Genomic DNA, 25,959 nt, shown 5'->3' with positions numbered 1-25,959 from the left:
GTGTAGCCAAAACGTTAAACCCTCTTCTTCTCACCCCCTTATGATCATCCGCCCGTTCTTACGGTCAAAATAATTACGAACCAAAACAAAAACTCAGAGAAACTGTACTTTAAATCCTTCTGACTTCCCGATTTCTAAGGCAAAAAAAAAAATCGAAATGAAATCGTGCGTGAAATTCTGCGTTCAACCACCGAATCTTTGGGTCAAATTCATTATGTACAATGAAAACAATGAAAATGTTTCTCTTTTAATGGACGTTGATGTTTTATTATTATTGCCGCCAAACGTTCTTATAATTATCACACGATACAAGTATAAAATAGCGGCCATGTTTTCATAGTATCGCCATATTTCTTCCAATCCTCTCGTTTTTTTCTCACATCATTAATTATTGATGGAGATTTGACAAGAATTAATACACCATTAAACATTATCTCTTCGTTCGTCCACTCATCGCCATTTTATTATTTTAGTTCAGACGAAATTCAGGCCAATTTCACCATAAATGTAACATTTCCCGCCTTTTTATTATAGCACGTCTGGTCTACTAAGACCTTTCAATATTAGTTTATAATGGACAATGTTTTAATTGAAAACACAAATGAAAATATCGGTGGATTTTTGATATTTTCATTAAACTAATGAATTGTCTTCGACTGGAATTCCAACAATAACAATCTACTTTTGTTTTTTTTACGTCGTCAATCTGTTTAAAATACAGATCTATATTTCGTTTAGTTTTTTATATTTTCGATGGCCTCTACTACATGAAGATCTGAACGATTGTAGTGATAGGTCGCGTCAGAGGTCATACGAGCGACTATTGGCCCTATGGCGTCATAAATTTGATTAACCAATTAGCATTGATGTCACTAGTAATGTCACACCTAAAGCTCGCCGTAACAGACCGTTTCATTGGCTAATCCCTCACACCATTCAGAACACGTCAATGATAACAACTCTTCCAGATCCTAGTGTAGTAAAGGAAAGTAAAACGAAATCTTGAACTATAAAAACAAAACGAAATAGGATCTGTCTTTTAACCAGATTGGGTTTTCGTTTCCTTGTAATGTGACAAGGTTAGCATCTAGAACCGAACTAGGTATAATTCAGATGATTGACAATGGAATAAAAACGGCTGAGTACAAAATACGCGGATAAGACAAAAAAAAGTGAGGCATCCGTGCACACGTTTGCAGGCAAGTAAAAGAATCCTTGACAGGTGAAAACGTTGCCGAGCGGGCAAAATTCTCCATTCTTCATCGTCCCGGTTGGTGCAGAAAATTAGGACATTAAACCCTATTTCACTTTCATTACAAAAACTGGATCTAATTCAATTGATCGACCAAGGAATGAAAATGACTGAATTGCAAAAATAAAACAATGAATTATTTGTATTGGCCTGTTTTATGATTCTATTAGTTCTGGGTGAATAGACTGATGGACTGACACACACAATATTACTCTCATGAAATCCACGTGCATTCTAATGTATTTGTATTCCTTTATTTGGTAATAACAGACATCTCTATCCATCAATACGTCATAAATCACTCCACGGGACAACTCACTCATTTCACCTCACATAATAGGAACTATTTACATTAGATGACTAGCGTATGAATACCATATCGCTAATGAAGATATAAATGGATTCACCAATTTGATTAATAGCATACCATGTACATAAGTTATAACATCTATAGAAATAGACATACTTTACAGGAATCACAATTTCTGTCTGCGATATCACCCAGGGTGGAAGCAGACGTACACAGACGTATAGCTATTATATATAACAGGGCGCGGGGGGGGGGGGCTAGAAATTATCTAAATGACAGGGAAACAAAAGACCATTATAAAAAGCCACCGTTTTCATTAGCCCAGTCGGTGCAGAAAAGTAGGACGTTAAACCCAATTAAGAATGAAAATTTTGAATGTACAAATAGACATTATAAAACCTCCATGTCAGTTTAATAATCCATTTTATTTTGTTTTTTTCTTTTATGAATATAAATTTAATGTGGTTTTGTTTCCCTTACAGATTCTTCCTAAAGTTTTTTATGAAATGTAACCAGAATTGTTTAAAGAATGCTGGCAATCCGCGAGATATGAGAAGATTCCAGGTAATTTATTTCTAGATATATATTATTTTTTGGGTTTTTTTTGGTAGGAGCCCTCACTATTCCAAGATGGCGTCGTACTTGATTTACTCGTGTACTTCTCAATGTAAGTCAATTTCAGGAATTTGTGTAAATTACAAAAATGAATTTTCCGGACGTACAAGTCATGAAAGAAAAGTTTCTTTCAAACAATTTCATATAAATATCTTCTTCACCTGTTTCTTAGAACTGGAATAATTTTGTATAATTCTGTGATTTTCTGTTATTCAACTAAAACTACAAAAAAATATCTGAATTTAAACATGTGTTTTCTTTACACTTGATCGCTCTGCTGCCCTGAACAGCCTCGCGTTAAGATAAGCTCCATCATTAAACTCCGCACAGCGTTTAAAACACATCAACATACCGCTTTTAAACATTAAAAACATCGTTATCCCAGTTTTATTAACTTAAAACAAATATCTTAACGATATCGATAAACCATATTCACACACAGTTTTATATCAAATAGTTTTAACATTGTTTTAGAAATGTTGAAAATGTTGGTTTTACTTTTTATTTTCTAAAATTGCTTGTTTGATGATAGCCACTAATTCTGACCCGTCCATAAAACGCCCCACCCGTCTTTAAAACATTTTCAAATCTGCGGACATATAATATTTTGCGGACAGTAACCTCTTCTTCGGGCTTAAACAGCTATGAACCCGGAGTCGACTGGCGTGGTTTCAATTCCCTGGTTGTACGTGACAAGGAGTAGGGTCACCTTTCCAACCTCCTGGGTTTTCTCCGGGTCCTCTGGAATCCTCCCACTGCTAAAGACCCCTACACGCAAGCGAATTATTGTAATACAATTAAACCATATGTTAGTCCCGAAATGACCTAGTTTGTGTCGAAGAATCAATCACACCCTAGACGATAATCGACAAAAGAATGAAAGTAAGCAAAAACGAAAGTAGCCTAAGTGGTTTAAATTGAAAGTGGTACCAAGTACTCATGAACGTGTATGGGACACGTCATCTCCGTGATTTATAATACTATCGAGTGTAAATAAAACTCAATTATAAGGTTTGAGATTATTGACGAGACGGGTCTAACTGCTACTCGGGTAAAATACGAATAATAAAGTTTGAGAGTTTTGACGAGACGGGTCGAAATGATGCTCGGGTAAAATACGAAACAAAGTGCAACCAAAATTTGTTAGCTAATGTTATCAATATGGCCTCCATCACGTGCGACAGGAATTTAATCTAAGATAGATTTTGTATTTTCTACCGCCTATAACCAGATTATTATGAAGATATCAATTTAAGACAACTAATCAAAAGAACTTAAATGAATAAATTTTGGCAGCCAATCCTTCAAGATGACGTCTCCATCAATTGTTGGTCGTCTGCTGTTGTGGCTATTCATCACTCAAAATGGTTACGTCACGTGTCATCAATGGTATCACGTGATATGGTCACGTGTTTACGGAACTCTGCGATGTAAAATGATTTGTAACGAGAAGAAAGTGACGATGATTTCTTGTAAAATATGAAATGGTTTCTATTTGATTATCAACCCGTCATATCATGATATGGAACCATATAATAATATTAATTGAATTTTAGGATTCACCCGAATTTTGGGGTTACTATAATAATTATTTATAAAACTTTAAAAAATAACGTAATCTTCAATTTTCTTGCATATATAATTATCTAAGTATTTCAATGCCCGTGTTAAATTTCCATGATACACATGTATTCTCTGTTACGTTTATAGGTAGCTGTATCGACGTCAGTAGCTATAGATGGGCCACTATTAACAGTGTCAGATAATATGTTTGTACACAATAACTCGAAACATGGTCGACGAGCAAGACGACTCGATCCTACAGAAGGAGGTGAGTATTTATAGACAAGTTGCAGAGAAAGAACGCCGCCATGATGTGAAGATGAACTAGCATACTGACGTCAACTACACTTATGACGTCAACTACACTTATGACGTCACAGATTAACTAGAATAATGACGTCACAGATTAACTAGCATATTGACGTCAACTAGTGCAATGACGTATTGTAAACTAGCATGAACGAGCTAGTAACAGAGCATTGTGGCAAATCTGAAAATCGTGAATTTGGATTAGTTTCTCTCACGAATTATTTTGTTTACAACGTTAAGGCCATATTAATAGTGTGTGTGAGCATGGTTTGAATGGCTTCATTATTTTCTTTTCTTTTCTTTCATTTTGTACATCAATTTTAGTCTTGCTAGTCCCTTAAAACTCCGATAAATAGCAGAAACTCCCCTTTTGGAATTTTTTATTTTATACTAAATAATTATTAATAGTAATCAAGAAATTGGTTCCAAACTTCAAAACGAAAATCCTAATTAAACTAACGATTGTATAGTACGTTAATCGGAACCCCTATTAAAATAACCATAATTTCTAAACCCCTATCTTATAAACCTGTTTCTAGGGGTCGCTGATCGTATCTTGTCTAATAGTTCCAGATTTTATTTTATATTTTTCAAGCTCGACTATTTTGTTGTAGTTTCATCTCGTCTTACGAAGAACAATTGAACGGCCATGTTGGATTATTCGTTTAATTAGAATGACAATACAGGTCTATCAAAAAGCGCGGCAAGCCAGCTGTTAGAAAGAAAAATTGTCGTCTGCCCATCTGTTAGCTTCCTTCTGCTAACATCTGGGAGCGCGTGCTCTTCTTCTTTATAGTCTTACTAATATAACTCGGTAAAATTCATCACCAGATCGATATTATTATGATCATTATCAATCAATATTAAAAATATCTCAATCGATTTAACAATCTGCTTACATATATACAAAAATTACTTTTGATTTAATTTGGAAAGAAAGACACAGAAAAAAAACCATCTAAGGTTTTTGGTTTATTTTTGTTGTGAAAATATAAAAAAAATATTAAAAAAAAAAAAAATTCCCAAACTTTAATTTTCAAATTCATCGTCCAATTTTAGCAACAATAAGCCAATTAACCTTTCTTTCTATGACGGTATCATCCTATTTAAATCTTCATTCACGCGCACTGCACGAGACAATTTAGTATGGGAAAAAGTGATATTAGTAGAAGAGGACATTGTAAAATATTTCATCTTAGAACATGATGGCGACCGAGCTGAGGTGAAGAAGAAATACATTATACTTGACGTGTCGTTGGCTTGTCGGCCGACGCATTCATTAAAATTGCAGTACGCTAATTAATACCAACGGCCCAACCATCTGTGCCTCTATTAAATGCCCGCTACAAACCCAAGTAAACGACTTCTGTAAGACCACCATATTTATATTGTGCTGAAACTGTCGTCTGGGCGAACATTTCGCGCCCTTTCCAGAGACGTTATATTTGTAGTTCAGTAGCTGTGATGTTTATTTAACGTCACGGTGAGAAATAAAACATGACCGCTAGTTATTGTCTATTACCCATAATTATAATTTAACTGACTCCAAGACAAATATGATATACAGTCACGTGAGATAACGAACAGAAAGTTGTCATTTATCTTTTGGTGTACTGTATCATAATGATAATAATTTGTAAGATGTACAGACACGTGACAAATCGAACATGACGTAGTATTTTGGGTCTCAATAATTTATATGTATAATAATAATAGTTTAAAGGCAATTCCCTTTGATATTATACACGAATTGCATCGTTTGTTTGGTCAATTGGGAATTAACGAAGAATGAGTGTAAAAATAAATAGTGGTCGAAATCTCATTCACCTTTCCAGTAAGTTTTCTATATTTGGTAAACCAATGATACAATATCGAACTGGGTTTTAAAACTCATCCGGGCATCCTTTACATTACTAGATCGTTCCATTGTTTTTGTGGTAGTATTTGTATCCAGTTGAAGTAGCCCCGGCCAACCAGGCATTGCCCACATGCTCGTATGACCAGTCCGCCCCTGCTTCATCAAAGTAATCATAGAGACATTTACGAAGCTCCCCCAAGTTTAAATCACAAGATATCAAATCTGGCGGAATTTAGCTCAACATGAAAACGATTAGCGACCACCCATAACAGTCGATACACTCCTTAATTAAACCATAACCTTATTGTTTACAATTTATAGAGATTTGAAAAATATCTTACTTCCATTCCAACTCAGGACTTTAAACTGATGAATATCAAAGAGTTCGTGACATCGCCAACAGAATCGAAACTGTTTCATCACAAAGACACGGGATCCCTTTCTGTAGCCAGTCAAAGACTTGAGATATGTCGTTACATTTTGAGGTTCATGTTAAAGCCACGTGTATGAACTAACAATAAAAGTCGCAATATTTCATTTAAAAATGTTTTCGCAAATTAATAATAGAATGGTACGAGAGCATTGGTCTCAGATGGTCTTAAAATTTCATTCAAAAAGATTTCGCAAATTTACAACGGAAGCAGGGTAAATGTCGTGTTTGAGGTCTTGACAAATGTTAGCGTCGCCGATCCGGATCGTGTATTTTCGGACAACATCTACTTTCTCACAAATACTCAGGTTTGGCAGTTGACATTTAATTAAGAAAACAATATTAAAAATAGAATTTTTCCAACACTATTACACTATTTATATCGTTTGCATTGGATTCCGAATGCTGACAAATTCTCAATTTATCATATCGTTGTAAATACAGAAAGGAATTGAACTGTTTGTGGACTGATATTACGTTTAAAAGGTGTTCGGCAGATTCGACATCTGAGTTTTTAAAACAAGTGAAAACAGTTTCCTTTTAAACAAATCTTTATTTGCCTGTTTCATCAGAACATATCCAGCAGCCCCTTTATTTTCTCTTTTATTTGAAAGTGTATGGAGTGAAGTGTGTGCCAAAAATGACATGAGTATTCGAATTTTGCTGCATGATTGCTTTCTGTAATTTGTTCAACATATTATATTTAAAGTGCTTGTTCGCCATTCTTCTTGGTTTTTAATCTATGAAATCCCGCCTTTTTTTTTCTCATTTAATTTCGGGGTTTTAATTTGTTTTTCAAATTCTCTTTTTGTCATTGTGAACAGTTCGACTCTTAATGTGGGATTTATATTTAAGAATATAAGAAAACATTATTATTTCTTGATAATCTTGACTAAATTTAAATAATTTGGTTATTTTTGCTAGGTTATCCAGGCACTACTTTGTATTCCGACCCGATGTATCCTAAAATACAAAGCCCCGCTAGAAACCAAGATGGTTGGTAATCAAAATTTTAGTTATATATTTTATTTTAACTTTTAATTAATTAGTTTTAAAAATTATTAAAAAATAAAAACGACACATGTAAAGTAAAAAGAAATTAATCCACGGTTTTTATTTTTTGGGTTATTTAATGTTAGTTTTAATGACTTTAAATGTCATATTTTTGTTTAGATTTACAATTATTTGCTTATGTTTGCCATTTTGTTCAGCTTTACATAAATCGATGCACGTGCATGTATTGTGTTTCTGTTGCCCTGTGTTAGTTGTTTAATCACATAATCAAATCCGCAATATGTTATAAAAAATTAAAGATGTGTTCTAATTTGGTACTATACGAAGAAACAGTACGTTTATATTTATTGGGGGGTCGCGCTGTCCGGGCAAAATTTCCCACATAGCACACTGTATGGCGTACGCCCGTCTTCATTATCCCAGTTCGGAGCAGAACAGTAGGACGTTAAACTCCATTTCATTTCATTTCATTTTTTCTATTTGTTGGAGCGTTATAATATATCAGTTATAGGTTTTGTATTTCCAGCTACGCCATGTATAAAGGCTATCTGTCCAAGTGAAGGTTGGACGAGCGGTGGAACAACAGTTATTATTATAGGAGATAATTTCTTCGATGGTTTGCAACTCGTGTTTGGTACCATGTTAGTCTGGAGTGAGGTAAGTTCAAACTTTTATTACATTTTCTGCTGATTACGTAATATACATTTGTGTATCACTTGATGCGCTTCTGTTTATTACGTGGTACACATCTGTTTATTACGTGATACACTTCTGTTTATTACGTGATACACGTTTGTTGATCACGTGATATACCTCTTTATTAGAGATACAGTTCTTACAACAAAATCATTTTTGTAATTTCGAATGTTTTCTCGGGTCTCAAACTATGATCTCTCAATTCATTATCCACGCACGAGAAAACTTTTGAATAAATAATTTTTTTGTTATATGCTTCGAAATGAATCTAATCATAAACTTGATTGTTTGACGTTTTCAAAGCCCATGTTTAGTAAACAAACATAATAATGTATGCCCTGGATTTTATTAATTCTTTATTTTACAATTTGTTCGTTCTTCTACTTTTCTCTCTCTCTGTCATCACTCAGTCTATTTTACCTCCTGCAGGACCCGCCTTCTGTTGATAAATTCACCCTACGATTGATTTATATAATATTAAACCATTAGCCAGTCTAATTCTGGAAATTTACGCCCCTTTTATAAACCCCTTTATCCTATTTGATACCCCTTTCTTCTGCACGAGACTAAAAGATCCCTAAAAGGAAATTTAAATCAAGTTCAAACAATGTAAACAATCGGCATGTCGGCATCTTTGATGTCGGTCATAATGTGTTAATCTGTTGTATTGTATTCACCGATTGGTTGTTGAGAGTCGAGTATTAAAGGCAGTAATACATGTAATTATACCCCGGTACCAATATCCGGCGGATTGCCGCTCAATTATAACCTTACACGCTTACACGCTACATATCACCTTTACGACTTCTCGGATAAAACATTCATACTGAGAGGCTCTATTGGGGTGATATTATTCTGTAATGAACTAGGGTTTAACGTCCTACTGTTCTGCTCCGACTGTGCTAATGAAGACGGGCTATTATTCTATTATAAGTCATGTAGTACAATAGGAAAGCTGGATTTGCATAATAATTTCATATAATGCTGATCCTAAAATCATTGTAACATTAAAAGATATTTACAGAGCCATCAGTTTGCATAATGATCAGGTATTTCTTCATCAAAATAACCATATTTGAAATATTTAATCCAATGCCTACAATTATTTTTCTACATTAATATTTGGAATATTTTATTTAAAAAAAGAAACTAATATTTAAAAAATACCATGTTAGAAATTAATATGAATTGTTTGTCGGTGCGCGGGGGCTGCTTTTCTGGTAACACCTCATACCACTTCTTGGATATTTGGCAAGTTCATATAGGTTCTCATACACTTTGATGAACGTCCTACCTTTCGTAACCAACCTGGGTAATGACGTATGAAGATCGACAACCAATTCCAACTATGAATGGATCTTTTACGTGCACAACAACGGGTATACATCTCCTCTTTACCTGGCATTTAGTAATTGAACAGTAACACACTAACACTATTTATGGAATAAGAATTACTAGTTTATTAACATGCAACGTTTCGACGATGATGCCCTCATTTGCTTGATAAAGATGAGGGTATCATCGTCGAAACGTTGCATGTTAATCCACAAATAGTGTTAGTGGGTATATATTTATAATATTTTTGTTCAAATCCGAACGACTACAAGCTGCAAGATAATGGCGACGACGACCATTAGGCTAATCGTTTGGATGTACATTTGATTTGTGTAAACTGTCTAAAGGCCAGTTGTTAGATCCCGTATAAAATTTCCATGGTAGCTTTAAATAAAATATCCCAATAATCGTTTGAATTGTTAGACGGCAAGAAAATTGACAGAAGATGAATTCCCTTCCTTTATGGTCGGCCATGTTTAATATTCACCCACTACGCCCCTCACCTTCTGTCACATATAGACTCCTACAACAGGTCTTTTATAAATTAGTCCCTATCAACAAGACCTTATCAAACAATCTCACACTTGGCCATTTATTTTATAGCCTCGAACACTAGTTTATTTTATGGTATTTTGATGATGAGTTTCGTGACATCAGATCATAAATCGTTATAATTAACACTGGATAGTCTAGTCTATTCCTTTGATCAGTACCGATAGTAAACAAGATTCGCGTTTTTATCTTCTGTCGTTGACGTTTGATTAACCACATCAAAAATTTACAAAACTCATAAAAAATATTCTCTCCTTTTTTTCAAATATTTTCTGGACATGTTATTAATATTAAGATAATGGAGCCGGTATTTTCTTCAGATAGGTAAATGAAATTAAATGGGGTTTAACGTCCTACTGTTCTGCACCGACTGGGATAATGGAAGACGACGGTCAGATGGGTAAAATAAAAGCGAGTATAAATGTCTAAACTCGGTGAATGGTTTTATTGATATGATGACTATATTATCTAAATAATGAGAATTTAAAGGCCTGTCGATTCTTATTAAACACACATGCAAAAGCTAAATCTGCCTATTGCAGGTCTTCCTTTAGGTCTGAAATGTTACCTAAACTATTATTTAGACATTAATTAAATTGTCCAGACCATAATCAACTCTCGATGTCATAGCTAGCCTGCGATATTTACTGGACTAGGATCCGATTTGCTGCTCAACTATCATTCATGATTAAATCATGAACTGCATAATCCAGACTATGTATTTTATCGTATCAACTTTAGTAATGATGATCGAGGCTAGACCGAAAATTCAATCGCTAAATTCTCGGTTCAGAGTGGATCAATTTGACTGCGATTTTCAGCAAATTCCCTTTACAGTATCTAGTTTTTAACTATTATAGTGAGAACTACCAGCTCTTTATCTAATCTCCCATAATGTATATATAATTTTTTTTATTTTACCCGGATGGCCGACTGCTGGGTTTCACGTTATTCACGTTGATAAAATATGAATTATTGATCCTTACATTGTCAGTGGCCATTCCTTTTTATTTTAGCCCGACTGTTGAGTTCTGTTGAGTTGTTATTTAACTCTTAATCATATAACAATTTAAACCCCAATTATCTTGAACCAACCGACGGCGTACGGTGTAGTAATATACACTATTTGTGGTTTATTTACATTATAATCCCAGCGGAGTGTTATTATCAGTACTAGACGTGATGTGATGATATATAGTGCGGTGGTATTTAGGTTTCCTGGGATTAGAATCATAGAGTGTGGTTTGTTTTGGTTGTCCCTAGATACCTCGGCTCGTCGCTAACATAACTAATTATCACAATTCACTTAAATACGAAACTATTACAAACAGTTTAGCTTCTGAGTGAAATCTCGCACCCTGCTGAGATCTAGCGAGATTTGTTACGATTCGTGTTATGGCTCTGTTTTTATGACCTGTGGTTTGTTTTCACGTGCAGTGACATGAAATTGAAAAGTAAATAGTGTTTATTTATTTTGTAAATTTCAATAAATAAAAGTTGCTGTGATTCGTGTAAGGACTTCTGTATATCGAATATCAAGCCTCGAAATATCTTCTGGTCAATTGCAAGCGATTTTCTTCATTTTCATTTTCGTGTCAATAGTGACATGCTTTACTGTGGATTGACGGGTTTTATTGTTTCATCTAGCACGACTTGGGGGTCTTGTGCGCATATGGGCACGTGGTTGAATTAATGTAATGAAAATATACGCTCTCTCTCTCTCTCTTTCTCTCTCTCTCTCTCTCTCTCATTGTTTTGTTATTTTGATATTAATATTTACGTCATATGTTTGTATTTTTAGTTATTGACGTCACATGCTATACGTGTACAGACCCCGCCACGTCACATCCCTGGTGTTGTGGAAGTGACGTTATCCTATAAATCTAAACAGTTCTGTAAAGGTGCTCCTGGCAGATTTGTATATACAGGTAAATATATAATACACCCTCACATACCCCCCCACCCCCCCCCCCACCCCCCAAAAAAAACGTATATGTTCATTTCATTGTTCGTACCAACTGCAGACGTTTTCATCGGTAGAGAATAGAAATCCGAAAATAAATTTTAGCCCTTCGCAAATGAAAAGACTGGATTCTTGAAACATTTTAGTATAATTTTCACGAATAAGATCCATGATCCTTAAAAAGAATGGCACTTCATATAAAAATGACTGAATTGGGTATTTAACAGTGGAATGACCGATAGAATTATGAGATTAAAAAATGACTGAATCAGGTATTAAACAGTAAAATGGCCGCCAGAATAATTAGATTTAAAAAATCACTGAATTAGATATTTAACAGTGGAATAACTGATAGAATAATTAGATTAAAAAATGACTGAATCGGGTATTAAACAATGGAATGACCGATAGAATAATTAAAAAATGACTGAATTAAGTATTAAACAGTGGAATGCCCGACAGAATAATGCTATTAAAGTAGAAAATGTGTGAAATGTAAGATATGGAATACGATGTAATTTTAGTTGTTTTATAACATATTTACCCCATCAAAAACATCACAACAATAACATAACACGTGTTGGATACCATCATATAACACTATACATTACAATATATAAATACAAAACAGTCATACACTGTCATACAGCTTATACTGATGATGTAATCAGATACATTAATACGTCATCATTTACTGTGTATTGCTATATCAAACCATGTGGAACCACGCCCCCTTTAACACGTGGTCCTAACTCTACTACACATGTTCTTTAAATTCTCTCAAATATTTCTTGAACTAATATTGAAATTCGTCGCACATTGTTTTTATATACTTTCATCTTTTATACATTGATGATCGAATTACACCTCAAATCTTTTATCGTTTTGTCTCTAGAACAGTATCATAAATCTCCCTTGTGAGGAGAAAACATAAAAAAAATGAGTACTTATGTTCATAGATGAGGATTCAGCCAGAAATGTGACAGTATTTTTACATCTTTTGTTTTATTCCAAAATATAATCACAACGTTTAGAATCAGGATGTAATAAAGAAGAAAGAAAGTAAAAAAAAAACTTATCTAAATGTCAAAAAGAAATAAGTATGTCGTCTTTCTCTTTTCGTTTCTCTACCAGTAGTTTTCAATCGCGAATCAGACGGAATTAAGAAACAGAATGAAAAATAACTGATCAAAAGTCCATTATCAATATCTATGGCGACTATTTCTCCCCCTATTTCGTTCCACTATCGAGAGTTTGAATCGGGAATCAGGCATCCTCACTTTCAATCATTCACTAGACACCAGTCAACCACCTCAACTAAACTTGAATGGATTGGAAACAATTAAGCACGAGCTCTCGTGCCATTCTAGGCTTTAAAGAAGTTTATCGCGCGCTTGGGATGTCGTCTGTTATTGACCTCGGATCAGACGTGAAGAAAATCAGGTCACGTGGGTTAGAAATCTTCCTCGCTTGTGTCTTTTGTTGTCAGTGTAAATGGTCGGAACCCCAGATGCTTCGATTTAACACGCGGAGACTCCTGATATAGAATATTCAACACAAGTAATGGATACAAAATATAAATAGTCAACTCAATCGCACAAAAGATAAAGATATCGATAAAATAATATCTAATAAATCGACAATAATTCAAAACTTTTACATTTTATAAGTGGGAATAACAAAAAGTTGAATTTAGCAGACCATGCAAGACAACCGCATAACAGATTATACTGGTTGCGAACTTCAACTGTCACACCTTGGCCTTATTTCACCTTAACTTCAACACGCACACCAGAACATGCGCAAAACATGACCGGGCCATATTTCAGACTCTCTCCTGAACTGAACTTCAACAACTGTCACATCTGGCCCATGTTTTAGACTCTTCCCTGAACTTCAACTGTCACACCTAGGTCATATTTTAGACTCTCCCCTGGACGCTCACATTAGCCGTCTATCTAATCAGATGCATAAAAAATATTCCAAGTACAGAAAAATCAAAAAACAAGACAAAACAAAAAAAACCCTGGTAAATACTTAGATTTAAGTCCACAATTAGTGATAGCCAGGATGGTCTTTTTATTTTTTCTGCGTCTGATATTTTCAGCTTTAACCGAACCAACGATTGATTATGGTTTCCAGAGATTAATGAAATTGGTTCCACGACATCCGGGTGATCCAGAAAAACTACCAAAGGTATAATAACAACATTCTAGTTTTCAGTCCAAGATTATCGATAATGTTAAATAATGGAATTTTAAGTTTCTATCTAGCAAATTGTGATCAAAAAACATTGGAAAAATAAATAATTTTATTCATTATAGAGTGTTTCCGTAGGAATGTTTATCTCAATAGACATCTTTCTCAAAAACTGAACCTTGTAAAGAAATAATGTGATTGGTAAAGAGTTTTTCAGTATGCAAATTTATCATAAACGACATTTTGTTTTTCTCAACCCTTTCAATTCGAAGGTTTCTGTTTTATTCAACTGAAAATTTAACCATTTTTCTTTTGTTTTTTTTTAGGAAATTATTTTAAAAAGAGCAGCCGATTTAGCGGAAGCACTTTACTCGATGCCGAGGAATCACAATCAATTGTCACTTCCTGCACCCCGATCACCGGCCATCAACAACACCTCACCTATGTCAGGATTCAATGCATACCCAAGTCAGCTTGCCGTTAGTGTCGGCAGTGTGGCGGATTCAGCTTCCGGTCAGTGGGAGGAAGGTTGGTTCTCTCACCCAACCTCCAGCAATTACTTCCCCTTAAAAAGTTGTTCCCCCTTCTTTGAAGTTGTCTAAGCTGTCACTGTCACCCTTCTGAGCTCTTGCCTATCTTTACTGTGCCTAACTCTATCATAGCTTCTTGTTGCTTGTGTGGCTGTATCTCACTTCCGTTTGGGGTTATCCCCCTTTAGTTAGGCATAATATGTGCTTGTAGTATAATTAGGTTATGATGGAATATTCTGCTCATGCGCTGTCCTTAGTATATAAATAGTCTATAGCGTCTTGTGTAACTTGCTCACTGTGGGGTGTTTAACCCTACAATTCAATAACCCCACACTATCCTTGACACCTAGGTATGATAGAGCTTCTAGTGAAATTACGTCATGATGGAATATTTGACTCTGCATTCGGTACTCCTTCAGTGACTTCCTCAGCACCCTTTCTGTGTTCTAGTTCTATCGTAAATGCTGGAGTTATTTATATTGTGGCTTTTATTTTTTAATGCTTAAAATGTGTGTATTGTATTACTTGACATGCTTATTGATATAACTTCTACTAATAATGTATGTATAGCAACTATAATCTGCGAGAACAAAGCATGGACTAAACATATTTATATTAAATGATTTAAGAGCAAACCGCGTTGGTGTCATAAACATTTTGACAAAGGGCGAGAACTCGTTTCTTGTTATAAAGTGAAGGAATACAGTTGTAGTCTATTTTGATGTCTTCGTTTTGAAGGAAATGAAACATAATGTATCCAGCATAATATCATTAAAGTCTGTTCAAATTTGATTGTATAATTAGATATTATGACCGGCAGTGGAAGTGATATAGAATACAGTATATTATTCCGTTTTACTTATTTTTTGAATGCCCAAACCGGAAGTAGAATGTATATTGACTGTTGCTATGGTATTATTTATAGGTTATAATAGGAGTCAGAGTTCGAGTGTTTCACCCCGAGGTTATGGTTCTAACGGTTCAACACCTCACAGTAATGGCAGCTACACGAGCACACCGGGGATGAACGGTTATCACCATGGTGGTGGTGCACTAGGGAATATGGGTAAGTTGACATTACGATATATATATATAAACTTACGTCAGTCATTTCCTTTGATCTTCAGGTGTTTATTTTCTCGGTGTAATAACTCCATATAAGGTGTACGGGGCTTTATTCTATATAATAACCAGGTGTGGGGTCGTTATTCTACAGTAATATCTCCATATAAGGTGTACGGGGTTTTTTGTTCTATATAATAAACCTGTCTGGGTTCTTTCGTTTCCTAATAACCCGGTGTGAGGTCTTTATTCTACATAAAACAACGTATCTCAACAATCTGATAAAACACAGGTCCTATTTCGTTTCGTTTTTTATAGTTTAAAATTTCGTTTTACTTGTCTTCACAACATTAGGATTTGGAAGAGATGTTGTATAACCAACGTACTGGCTGATGTGAGGGATTAGTCAATGAAACGGCCTGTTACGGCGAGTTCTTTTCGTGATCTGCATGGAACTGTGGGTATACCCCTAGAAACGTCAACGCTGATTGATTAATCATTGTCTGGCGCTATAGGGCCAAAAGCCGCTCGCACGACCCCTGACACGACCGTCCAGTACAACTGGTCAGATTTTTTATAGTGTAGGCCATCGAAAGTATAAAAAAACGAAACGAAATATAGATCTGTATTTTAATCAGATTGGTACCTCAATAACCCAATGTCAAGGGTAAATGAAACGACATTTGGTTTAACATCCTACTGTACTGCTTCGACTGGGCTAATGAAGACCTCAACGGTTCTTTTATCCCATCCGAACGACTATACATTGTCCCTTGCTAGGCCCCTCTCCCTGCGCCATTGACAACGGGGAGCCAGGGAAGATCGGAGTCGAACGCGGGACCTCAATGATAGCGAGCCAACATCTGACTCATTGAGCCACCGCGACTTCCTCTATTTAGCCTATAAATTGAGTGAGTTGTCCTATAAATTATTTTGCAATCAATGACTACAACTATAACTATAATTACCACGTTTACAACCAGGTCTCCTGTCAACCTCGACACAAAAATTAATCTATTTTCAATTTATCAGAACAATAAACCAAATTGTACCATTGATCAGATTGATGGACGAAATGAGAGAGCTACACAGATAAATGGACGAATAATAGTCTTGATTATATGAGTTGTATTGCTGTATGATTGATAGTATTTACACATCATAAATTATGATCTGTAGTCACAAATATCAAGACGGTGTGTTTGAGCTCGGATCGGGTGGGCTACTAATCTATGTCAACGTCGCGGAAACAATAAATGAAAAACCAAATGTCAAGTTTTGACGATTGGCCCGATTATTTAACTTTAAACGATTTTAAATCATGCACAGAAACGTCGTTTCGTCTTCTTATTGTCCATTAGTCCCTAGAAAAGATTTTTATATCTCTGTTGAAATAATCTGTGAACGGAATGAATCGGTGCAGAGGATGTTACCTTCCTTGTCTGTAGCAAACAGACGAATCTGCAAACGATCTCTTATATTTGGTCTTTGGTGTTTAGGATACGATTTTAGGTGCTGAATGTGTAACCATGCCAACTAAAGCTTATTCAAAATACGAAGTTTTACGTACACACCCTTCCTCGGTTGAAAAATACATGCACCAAACATACAGTACATCGTACCCGGATGGAATGACTTTCTGGGAATAACTACAATCTACACTATGAATAAAATCCATTTTACGGTCAAATGAATATTCTGGTATCATATATATATATATAGACCTACAAATCATAACGCCGACTTCATTCTTGTATTCAATAGTTGTAATTGACTTGCTAATCCGGACTCAATTCAATGAGTAACGATCATTCTGGACAAATATATTAACACCATCCTCGTGTTTACCTAGTCATTAGTGACGTCAAACTAATGGCTCGCGCGAACAAAACCGAAACGAAATAAAGTTATTTTATTTGCTGGATGTCGGTTGAAGTGATTGTTAGCTATGTCGTATAATTAATAGAAAGATTCTATGTTGTTATAAGCCGGTCCACAAAACATTGTAATTATCTCTCTTTCGTTTCCTTTATTCTTCCACCAGTAGAAAATATCGAATTTTAATCAAACCGTGTTTTGTACTGACAGATGGAAGGCGACGTTTCTAGAGCAGATTGTTTCCCCGGTTCACTTGTTCCCGACTCTTTTGTCTTTTAAAATCATGCTCTGTGTGTCAGAGATGGAAATAAAACTAGAAGAGTCGATAGCAAGGGATTAACGGGCTTTAGTTGTATTTATGAATGAATTATTTTAAATACTATAGTAGATAGAATACACTTTAGAATCAATAATTTGTCTATCTACAAATATCACACGCAACGTTTAACAGGTGATCGTCTTCTTCTATTGGGAGGGGGGGTGCATGGCCGAATGGTTAGCACGTGCGCGCTGTATCATAGGGTCTGTCATTGAGTCAACTGGCGTGGTTTCGATTACCAGGTTGAACGTGACAAGGAATAGGGTCGCCTATCCAACCTCGTGGGTTTTCTCTGGGTTCTCCGGTTTCCTCCCACTGCTAAAGACCCCTACGCGCAAGCGAATTATTGAAATAAAATTAAAATTGAACCAGTCATGAAATAGCCTACTCTCTCTCTCTCCCTCTCTCTCTCTCTCTCTCTCTCTCTCTCTCTCTCTCTTCTTCTTCTTCTTCTTCTTCTTCTCCCATTGATATATGCTTAGCGTTGCGCAAGAGTCTTTCCTGTGAGAGGAAACTTTACTACTCGGAGTAAACCCAAGCGGAGTAAACCGCAGCTAGAGCTTGAAACGCTACACTCTAAGACCATTAGGCCACTTGGTCTTTAGCAGTGGGAGGAAACCGGAAAACCCGGAGAAAACCCACAAGGTTGGATGGCTTGTTTAGGTTATCTACAGTACAAACTACTCCACCACAAAACAACATTTGTGCGTTCACCATTTTGAAAAATGAATGAATATATAACAATCTGATTAAAACACAGATCCTATTTCGTTTCGTTTTCTTATAGTTCAGAATTTCGTTTTACTTGTCTTTACTACACTAGGGTCCGGATGAGTTTTTATGTAACCTCCATTCTGGATAGCGTGCGGCATTAGCCAATGAAACCATCTGTTACGGCGACTTCTTGGTGTGCGATGCACGGAACTGTGCGTAAACGACTAGAAACGTCAACGCTCTTTGATTAATCAATGTCTGACGTCATAGTGTCAAAAGCCGTTGGTGCGACTTCTGACGCGACCTTTTACTACAACTGGTCAGATCTTCATGTAGTGTAGGCCATCGAAAGTATAAAAAAACGAAACGAAATATAGATGTGTATTTTAATCAGATTGTAATTAACAAGTGAATACACCCGTATATATATATGTATTGTATTTCTTTTTCCAGGTTTAGACCATTTTTTACGAGATGAAGCCAGCAGATTAGGAGGTTAGTTTCCTACATTATTTCCTATATTATTTGTCGTTATATTCTTTCTCTCCGCTTCATTCATCCCTGCTCAAATATTCTATTGGTTTTATTTTATAAATGTAGTCTTTCTTTATTTTTAAATGTTTTCTTGTTTTTATTTTCATATATTTTTTGTAATTTTATCTTTTCTTATTATTTAGTTTTAGTTGGTGTTTCTTCTTCTTCCATCTGTAATTTTTGTTTCCACTTTTTTTAATTTTCTTCAGTTAATGCCCCACATTCGCCACCTATTCACAATATGGCTGCCCAGGGTCTGGGGAGCTGTACGCCTGGTATATTCTCCTTCTCACCGGCCAATATGATCACTGCCGTTAAACAAAGAAGTGCTTTCGCTCCAGTGCTAAGGGGGGCAAATAGTCCCCCGCCCTCCTTTCCTGGTATTCAGACTGGGGGTTGGACTCACCCATTTTTACACGTTAGTACATATTTCAACATCCTAAATCATAACAAAATTATTTCCAAATTTCGGATATCCGTACAAAATTAGATTTTATGTATTTTAGATTTTGTGCTAATTCGACCATTTGGTCATTATTTTTATTTTTATTTATCTTTCCTATTTCTTGTATTTTATTAAATTTTACTTTGATATTTTCTAGGTAATCTGTATTTTTTTATATATTGTTTGTTCCTTATAAAAATTATTTTTCAAATTATTTTTTTAAGCAATTATGTTTATTTGTTTTTTCAGGAATGAGTTCGATAGTGGCGTCCCCATTTACAAGCGTGAATCCATTCGCTTTGCCCACGTGTAACTCACAGGCGTACAGTGGTTCAATTGTCTCCCCTGCCAAATGACCACTAGATGGCCGCCATATTGAACGGACCTCAGACACGTATTAAACGTCGTATGATTGGTTGAAAATCAAAATAAAGTGAAAGTGGTGGCGATAGTTAAAACTTTGTGCTGTGAACTGAATCAATGAGACACGAGACTTTGTTCTGTTTCAGTTATGACTCTATTTGATATAATCTCTTTAACTAAAGAGACCATTTACAGTATTCTACTTAAAACTATCTTTATTATTGTGATACCCATACTTCCTCTCTTGCCAGGAGTTATCTCCTCATGTATATAGAGTCTCAATTAACCAGCTCACGCGTCATCTTGCTCAGAGGACTGGATATCTGGGACACTGGTAGTCGCGATCGCGATCTACAGGATGAATCTTCATCTCGAACCACGATTCAACGTGAAAACCGGAAGTTATTGAACTATAGAAAATAGTTCGTTTTTTGTGCTAGAACAATATTATTACTACGCAGGGATGGTCAAGTGAAACGTGAGTGAACAGTCATGAATAAAAAAAATTCTTACACTGACAAAATGGAGGTGTTTTATCTACTATTTGTAAATGACGATGTGTTTTGATGTATATTGAAGTCACGTGCTATGGATTAATTAATTAATTAATTATGATATTATATATAGAAACAAAGTTGTAAATATTCATACTGTTAAATGGTGTTCATTTTATTTATCAGTTTAAATACTGATCTTTATATAAAAATATTTTATTGTTTAATTAAATCAAAATAAGAGTTCTACTTAAAATCATAGACGTTTTATTTCAAAAGTTTAGTTTATTGCCTTTTATGGTAATTCTTTTTTAAATAAATAATTTATATAAAATCAAAATACCCACAAGTAAACCAATTCATGCGGCAGAAATGAAATGTGGTTTTAAGCCCGGACCTTTATGTAGCAACTGGGTTAATGAAGATGGGCACGCTTATCCGACTAGTCAAATGTCTTGCATAGTCGTGATCATCAAGACGCAAGCCACATAGTAATTATAGATCATGGTTTTGCTTTAATTGAAAATTAGATTTTATTTATAGATTTAAGCAGGAGACCAATTCATGAAAACTTGAAACTAAAACAGTTTAATGATTCATTGATTGAGCACTAACTTCATAGCACACATTTTTTCTTCTGACCAATGAAAAAGCTACATTAAGTTTTCGTGAATAAGGCGGTCATAGTTGTATGGAGAGCCATCTCTGCAAAAAAAAAGGGTATTTTAATTTATGACACTGCTGAGATGTCCTTTCATTTCAACTTTATATAAATTGATATATGAATGGTGTAAAGTGACTTGTCTGCGCTACTAATCCCAGTGGAAGCAGAAGTCAAGCCCCGCGAACGAACAAACGTCTAAAATGACAAATATACAGATTATATTAGTAGACAAGGTTATCTAGTCATAATAACAGCCTCGATTATTCTAGTCATAATTGTTATCAAATGTTTATATTTTGTATGTCTACGTAAACATGTATGGTTTAAATACATTCACAAAGTTTTAGACAAAAACATCTAGTCAGCTTGGATAAAAAAATAACATATTATATTATTGAATTTAGGGGAATTTAGCATAAATTGTAGTTATTAAACCAAAGTTAAGAATAGTCCCCATATAAATAATTGCATTTAAAACGATTTAAATTTACGGAAATATCGTTGTTGTTAAAGGACAATATTGGTGTCAGTCGTTATCTCATATGTGATAGAACTTGTTAAACACGTTCCAAATATAATTTTAACACGATAGATGCGTAATTAAGGGAACAACAAACGGAAGTAACGAACGCAAAACGAAAACACGGGTCATCCTTCTATATAACTGATTGAAGTGACGAGTATTAACAGATACACGGGCGAATTTCTGCTCACTAATAATTCCTTCGAAGACCAAAAGTTGTTATATGAGACTGTGAGAGGATATCTGACGATTCAAAATGACTGACACCAATATTGTCCTTTAAACGAAGAGTTATCAAAAGTCCCCTGATATATTATAAAATATTTAACAGTATCTTTCAAGAAAAACCGAAACAGAACATAATGTCCCTTATATTATATTATTGCATTTTATAAGATTACGTTTTTACAAACAGACACTGTGTGCAATGTTATCAAAAGTCCCATATTTTTATCTAGTCATTTTGTTTTAAATATTGAATAGATTTGTTGAAATGAATGGTTTATTCTAGTCAATTCCATATAAATTATTCTTTACAACGTGTGTGGTGTAAATTGTTCCTGTATGAGAATTCGTAAAAAAAAATATTCATAAGAACGTCATCCATTTTCCATAATACTCTAAACGTTTAAAGTTCTTGAATTCTTGTAAACTGTGTACATAATTTTATCTCATGAATATTCATTAATTAGTAGTAATGATGTCATCAGATTTTGATATAAAATGGCGTCATAAAAGGAAAGCAATGTGTGTGAATTTAATGACGTGAATTTAATGACGGGGAATACGTCATGATATATTGATTAAAATGACGTCACATTATAAGGAGATGTGCAATATGTAAGTTTTAAAGTAAATCTGTTGAATAATAAATTTGTTTATTTCTGTATATGATTTTAATATACTGTCTCAAATATTATTTATTCTATGATATAGACTGTTTTTATATTAACAAGTTTTCAGATCCAATAAAAACAATTTTCCTCAGGAATATCACGCTGTTTTTCCTCCTATGCAAATCAAGCCAGCCTAAATTAAATTGGGTTTAACGTCTTGCTTCTCTGTGCCAGCCGGGCAAATGGAGATGGGCACATGAAGGAAATTTTGCCCACACAGTGGTTTTTCCACCTACTGTCGGGGGTTCTTTTACGTGCACGCCAATGTGTACACGATACTTTAGTTTTTTGTCCCATCCAAACGACACGATAATGCTCCTTGTCGGGTACTCGGTCCTACACCACTGACAAGTTGAAACCATGCTGGAAACTCCTGATGATATGACCCCCGGACATTGTGTTTGTCCAGTATCCTAACCTGATAAAAAAAACACCATTTGTTTATTGTGCAATCATAAAACTACAAGTTTTGTCGTTAGTTCCAGTTGTTATAGCAACGTGACTCGCGGTTTCACTTTATTGTAGAAGGAGGAGGTAACAGAAACACTTACTAGAGAATCTGAAGTATGTTGTATCGTTGTTAAAACCATTATACGGTGGAATATCCCTGCTTCCCTCATTAGTATTATACATTTTAGTTTTCTTTCCCACGAGTCTTGTAAGTAGTTCCGGGTCAGTACGTCAACAGGTGACGACGTATCGGTCACGTGCAGATTGGAAGTAATTCCCCAGTGCCACCTGTCGGGGAGATAAGTCTAATCAAGTGCAGAATTAAAGATAAGCAGTATTATGTTTAAAACAGATATAGCGTAAAAGTACAAGAGAAACTGTTAACTATGTAATATTAGCTTTTGCCTTTGGGACGCATATTCATACTCCTGTTTGATAAATCTACCCTCAATCAGTCGGATTAAAATACAGATCTATATTTCGTTTCGTTTTTTATACTTTCGATAACCTACACTACATGAAGTAAAGACAGGTAAAACGAAATTTTGAACTATAAGAAACGAAACGAGAGCACAAACCAAGTCAAGGAATGGGATCAATGCAGGTGCACTAGAAAAACATAAGCATATCCTGCACAATGTACGACATCTGTCAAACCAATGATCGGTGTGAAAGAGAGAGAGAGAGAGAGAGAGAGAAATGTGGTTTAACGTCCACTCGACACAAACTAGGTCATTTCGGGACTAACATATGGTTCAATTTTATTTCCATAATTCGCTTGCGCGTAGGGGTCTTTAGCAGTGGGAGGAAACCGGAGGACCCGGAGAAAACCCACGAGGTTGGACAGGCGACCCTACTCCTTGCCACGTACAACCGGGGATTCGAAACCACGCCAGTCGACTCAATGACACACTTTATGATACAGCGCGCGCATGAGAAATGAAACGAAATAGGATCTGTGTTTTAATCAGACTGACCCTCAATGCATATCGTTTGTGTTTTAATTAGTACAAGGTTATCCATACAATAACAAGGGGTTTAACGTCCTACTTTTCTGCACCGACTGGGCTAATGAAGAAGGGTACACGCCATACAGTGTGCTATGAGGGGAATTTAACCCGGACAGTGGTTCTTTTACGTGCCTGCCAATGTGTACACGGGACCTCGGTTTTTCGTCCTATCCGAACGACTATACAGTTGTCCTTGTCAGACCCTCTAACTTGTATAAAGCAGGGCGGATCCAGAGTCCCCCGCCCCCCGCCATACCACCACCACCAACCACCCCTGCACAACTACATAAAAAAAAATATTGGAAAACAACGCTTTTTTATGAGAAAAGTGTGACGGTCGTGTGCTTTATCCTTTATCATCATATGGCGGGATGGGATGGGTATTCAAAGCGCGAGATAATGATATAGACATATGTGATATCACAATTTATGTTTTGCATCACTGAAATTCAATAACAATGTGATCCTGCTACTTCATTATAAAAATTGACGTCAAACGGGGTGTTGGATTTCTCTCTTTAAAAAAACTATATATATATATGTATGCCTACGTAATTTGGAGACGATGATGTCATCATACATTGCCGACTGTCAAATTAATGTCCTTAACAGGAACCTGGCAAACCCGCTCCTGCAAAAATTCCAGGATCCGCCCCTGTAAGGAGCTGGCTCATTAACTAACCCCCTTGAGTTCGATTTCGGGGGTGGGGGGTCTAGTCTGGTTCGGGTGGTCCCCGGTGTGTGGTCTCGGGTGAATGATAGTCTGGTTCGAGTGGCCCCGGGTGAGTGGTCCCGGGTGAATGATAGCCGGGTGGTCCCGGGTGAATTATAGTGTGGTTCGGGTGATCCCGGTGAATGATATGCATGAGAAAGAACACTGTAACATATTATAAACAAAGTCAATAAATGGGATAGATGCAATATATTATTAACACCTGTCTACAATAGTAAGCACACCCTGCATCGTGTAGATCACTTATCAGTCAAATAATCGCTGTGCCACATCGTAACATTCGTCCATGGCACAAACCAAGTCAAGGAATGGGATCAATGCAGGTGCTCTAAACAGACTAAGCATATCCTGCACAATGTACGACATCTGTCAAACCAATGATCGGTGTGAAAGAGAGAGAGAGAGGGTTTAATGTCCACTCGACACAAACTAGGTCATTTCGGGAATAACATATGGTTCAATTTCATTTTCATAATTCGCTTGCGCGTAGGGGTCTTTAGCAGTGGGAGGAAACCGGAGAACCTGGAGAAAACCCACGAGGTTGGACAGGCGACCCTACTCCTTGTCACGTATAACCGGGGAATCGAAATCCCACCAGTTGACTCAATGACAGACCGTATGATACAGCGCACACGTGCTAACCACTAAGCCATCCAACCCCCCTTGATCGGTGTGAAATATCGTAGCCTTCAGTGATAGACCAAGTGAATGAATAGGATCAATAAGCTGTATTGTGAACTAGCCTGCAATAAGATTAAAGCCCTTGGTAATATTTTATTAATAAGTCAGATAATGAAGTATTGTAACGTCACGGTAGATTGTCACGATAGAAACTCGTTCACTTTAATTCATATCTTTATACCTGATCAGGTATTCATCTATTGTTATATTACCTGACCAGGTATTCATCTATTGTTATTTTACCTGCTGTTCATATGTTTTAAACAGGATTTTATTGCATTCATAGAACGTCTTTATTTTATGTATTTATACACACAGAGAGAAAACTAGAGATAGAGAGAGAGAGAGGGGGGAGAGAGATAGAGAAAAGGCACAGAGGGAGCGATAGAGACAGACAGAAATGAAATGAAATGAAATGGGGTTTAACGTCCTACTGTTCTGCTCCTATACTGGGCTAATGGAGACGGGCATACGCCATACAGTGTGCTATGAGGGAAATTTTGCCCGGACAGCGGCACAACGGCCTACTCTTATATCGAATTCGAACTGCCAGGGGATCTTTTACGT

General features: G+C 35.8%; 1 protein-coding gene across 7 annotated transcripts in view; it reads left to right on the top strand.

Moving 5' to 3' along the window:
* The window catches only part of LOC126814692 (transcription factor COE1), a 56,779-nt gene extending 34,166 nt beyond the window's left edge, over window positions 1-22,613 (top strand). Inside the window, exons 7-17 of one of the 7 annotated variants that reach the window (XM_050540008.1) lie at window positions 2,045-2,126; window positions 3,888-4,008; window positions 7,262-7,333; window positions 7,878-8,008; window positions 11,736-11,862; window positions 14,005-14,093; window positions 14,423-14,624; window positions 15,552-15,692; window positions 19,053-19,094; window positions 19,343-19,551; window positions 19,828-22,613. In XM_050540008.1, coding sequence (XP_050395965.1) covers window positions 2,045-2,126; window positions 3,888-4,008; window positions 7,262-7,333; window positions 7,878-8,008; window positions 11,736-11,862; window positions 14,005-14,093; window positions 14,423-14,624; window positions 15,552-15,692; window positions 19,053-19,094; window positions 19,343-19,551; window positions 19,828-19,833 — 1,222 coding nt within the window. In that variant the 3' untranslated portion in view covers window positions 19,834-22,613. Of the gene's footprint in view, window positions 1-2,044; window positions 2,127-3,887; window positions 4,009-7,261; window positions 7,334-7,862; window positions 8,009-11,735; window positions 11,863-14,004; window positions 14,094-14,422; window positions 14,625-15,551; window positions 15,693-19,052; window positions 19,095-19,342; window positions 19,552-19,827 lie in introns of all 7 variants that reach the window. The other 6 variants (XM_050540009.1, XM_050540007.1, XM_050540012.1 and 3 more) reach the window with 6 other exon arrangements.
* The last annotated feature ends 3,346 nt before the right edge of the window (window positions 22,614-25,959 follow it).

This window comes from Patella vulgata, chromosome 3, assembly GCF_932274485.2.
Source record: "Patella vulgata chromosome 3, xgPatVulg1.2, whole genome shotgun sequence".
Classification (NCBI taxonomy): Eukaryota; Metazoa; Mollusca; class Gastropoda; family Patellidae; genus Patella; species Patella vulgata.
The sequence above is the reverse complement of the archived record's forward strand: the minus strand, read 5'-3'. Positions and strand labels throughout refer to the sequence as shown.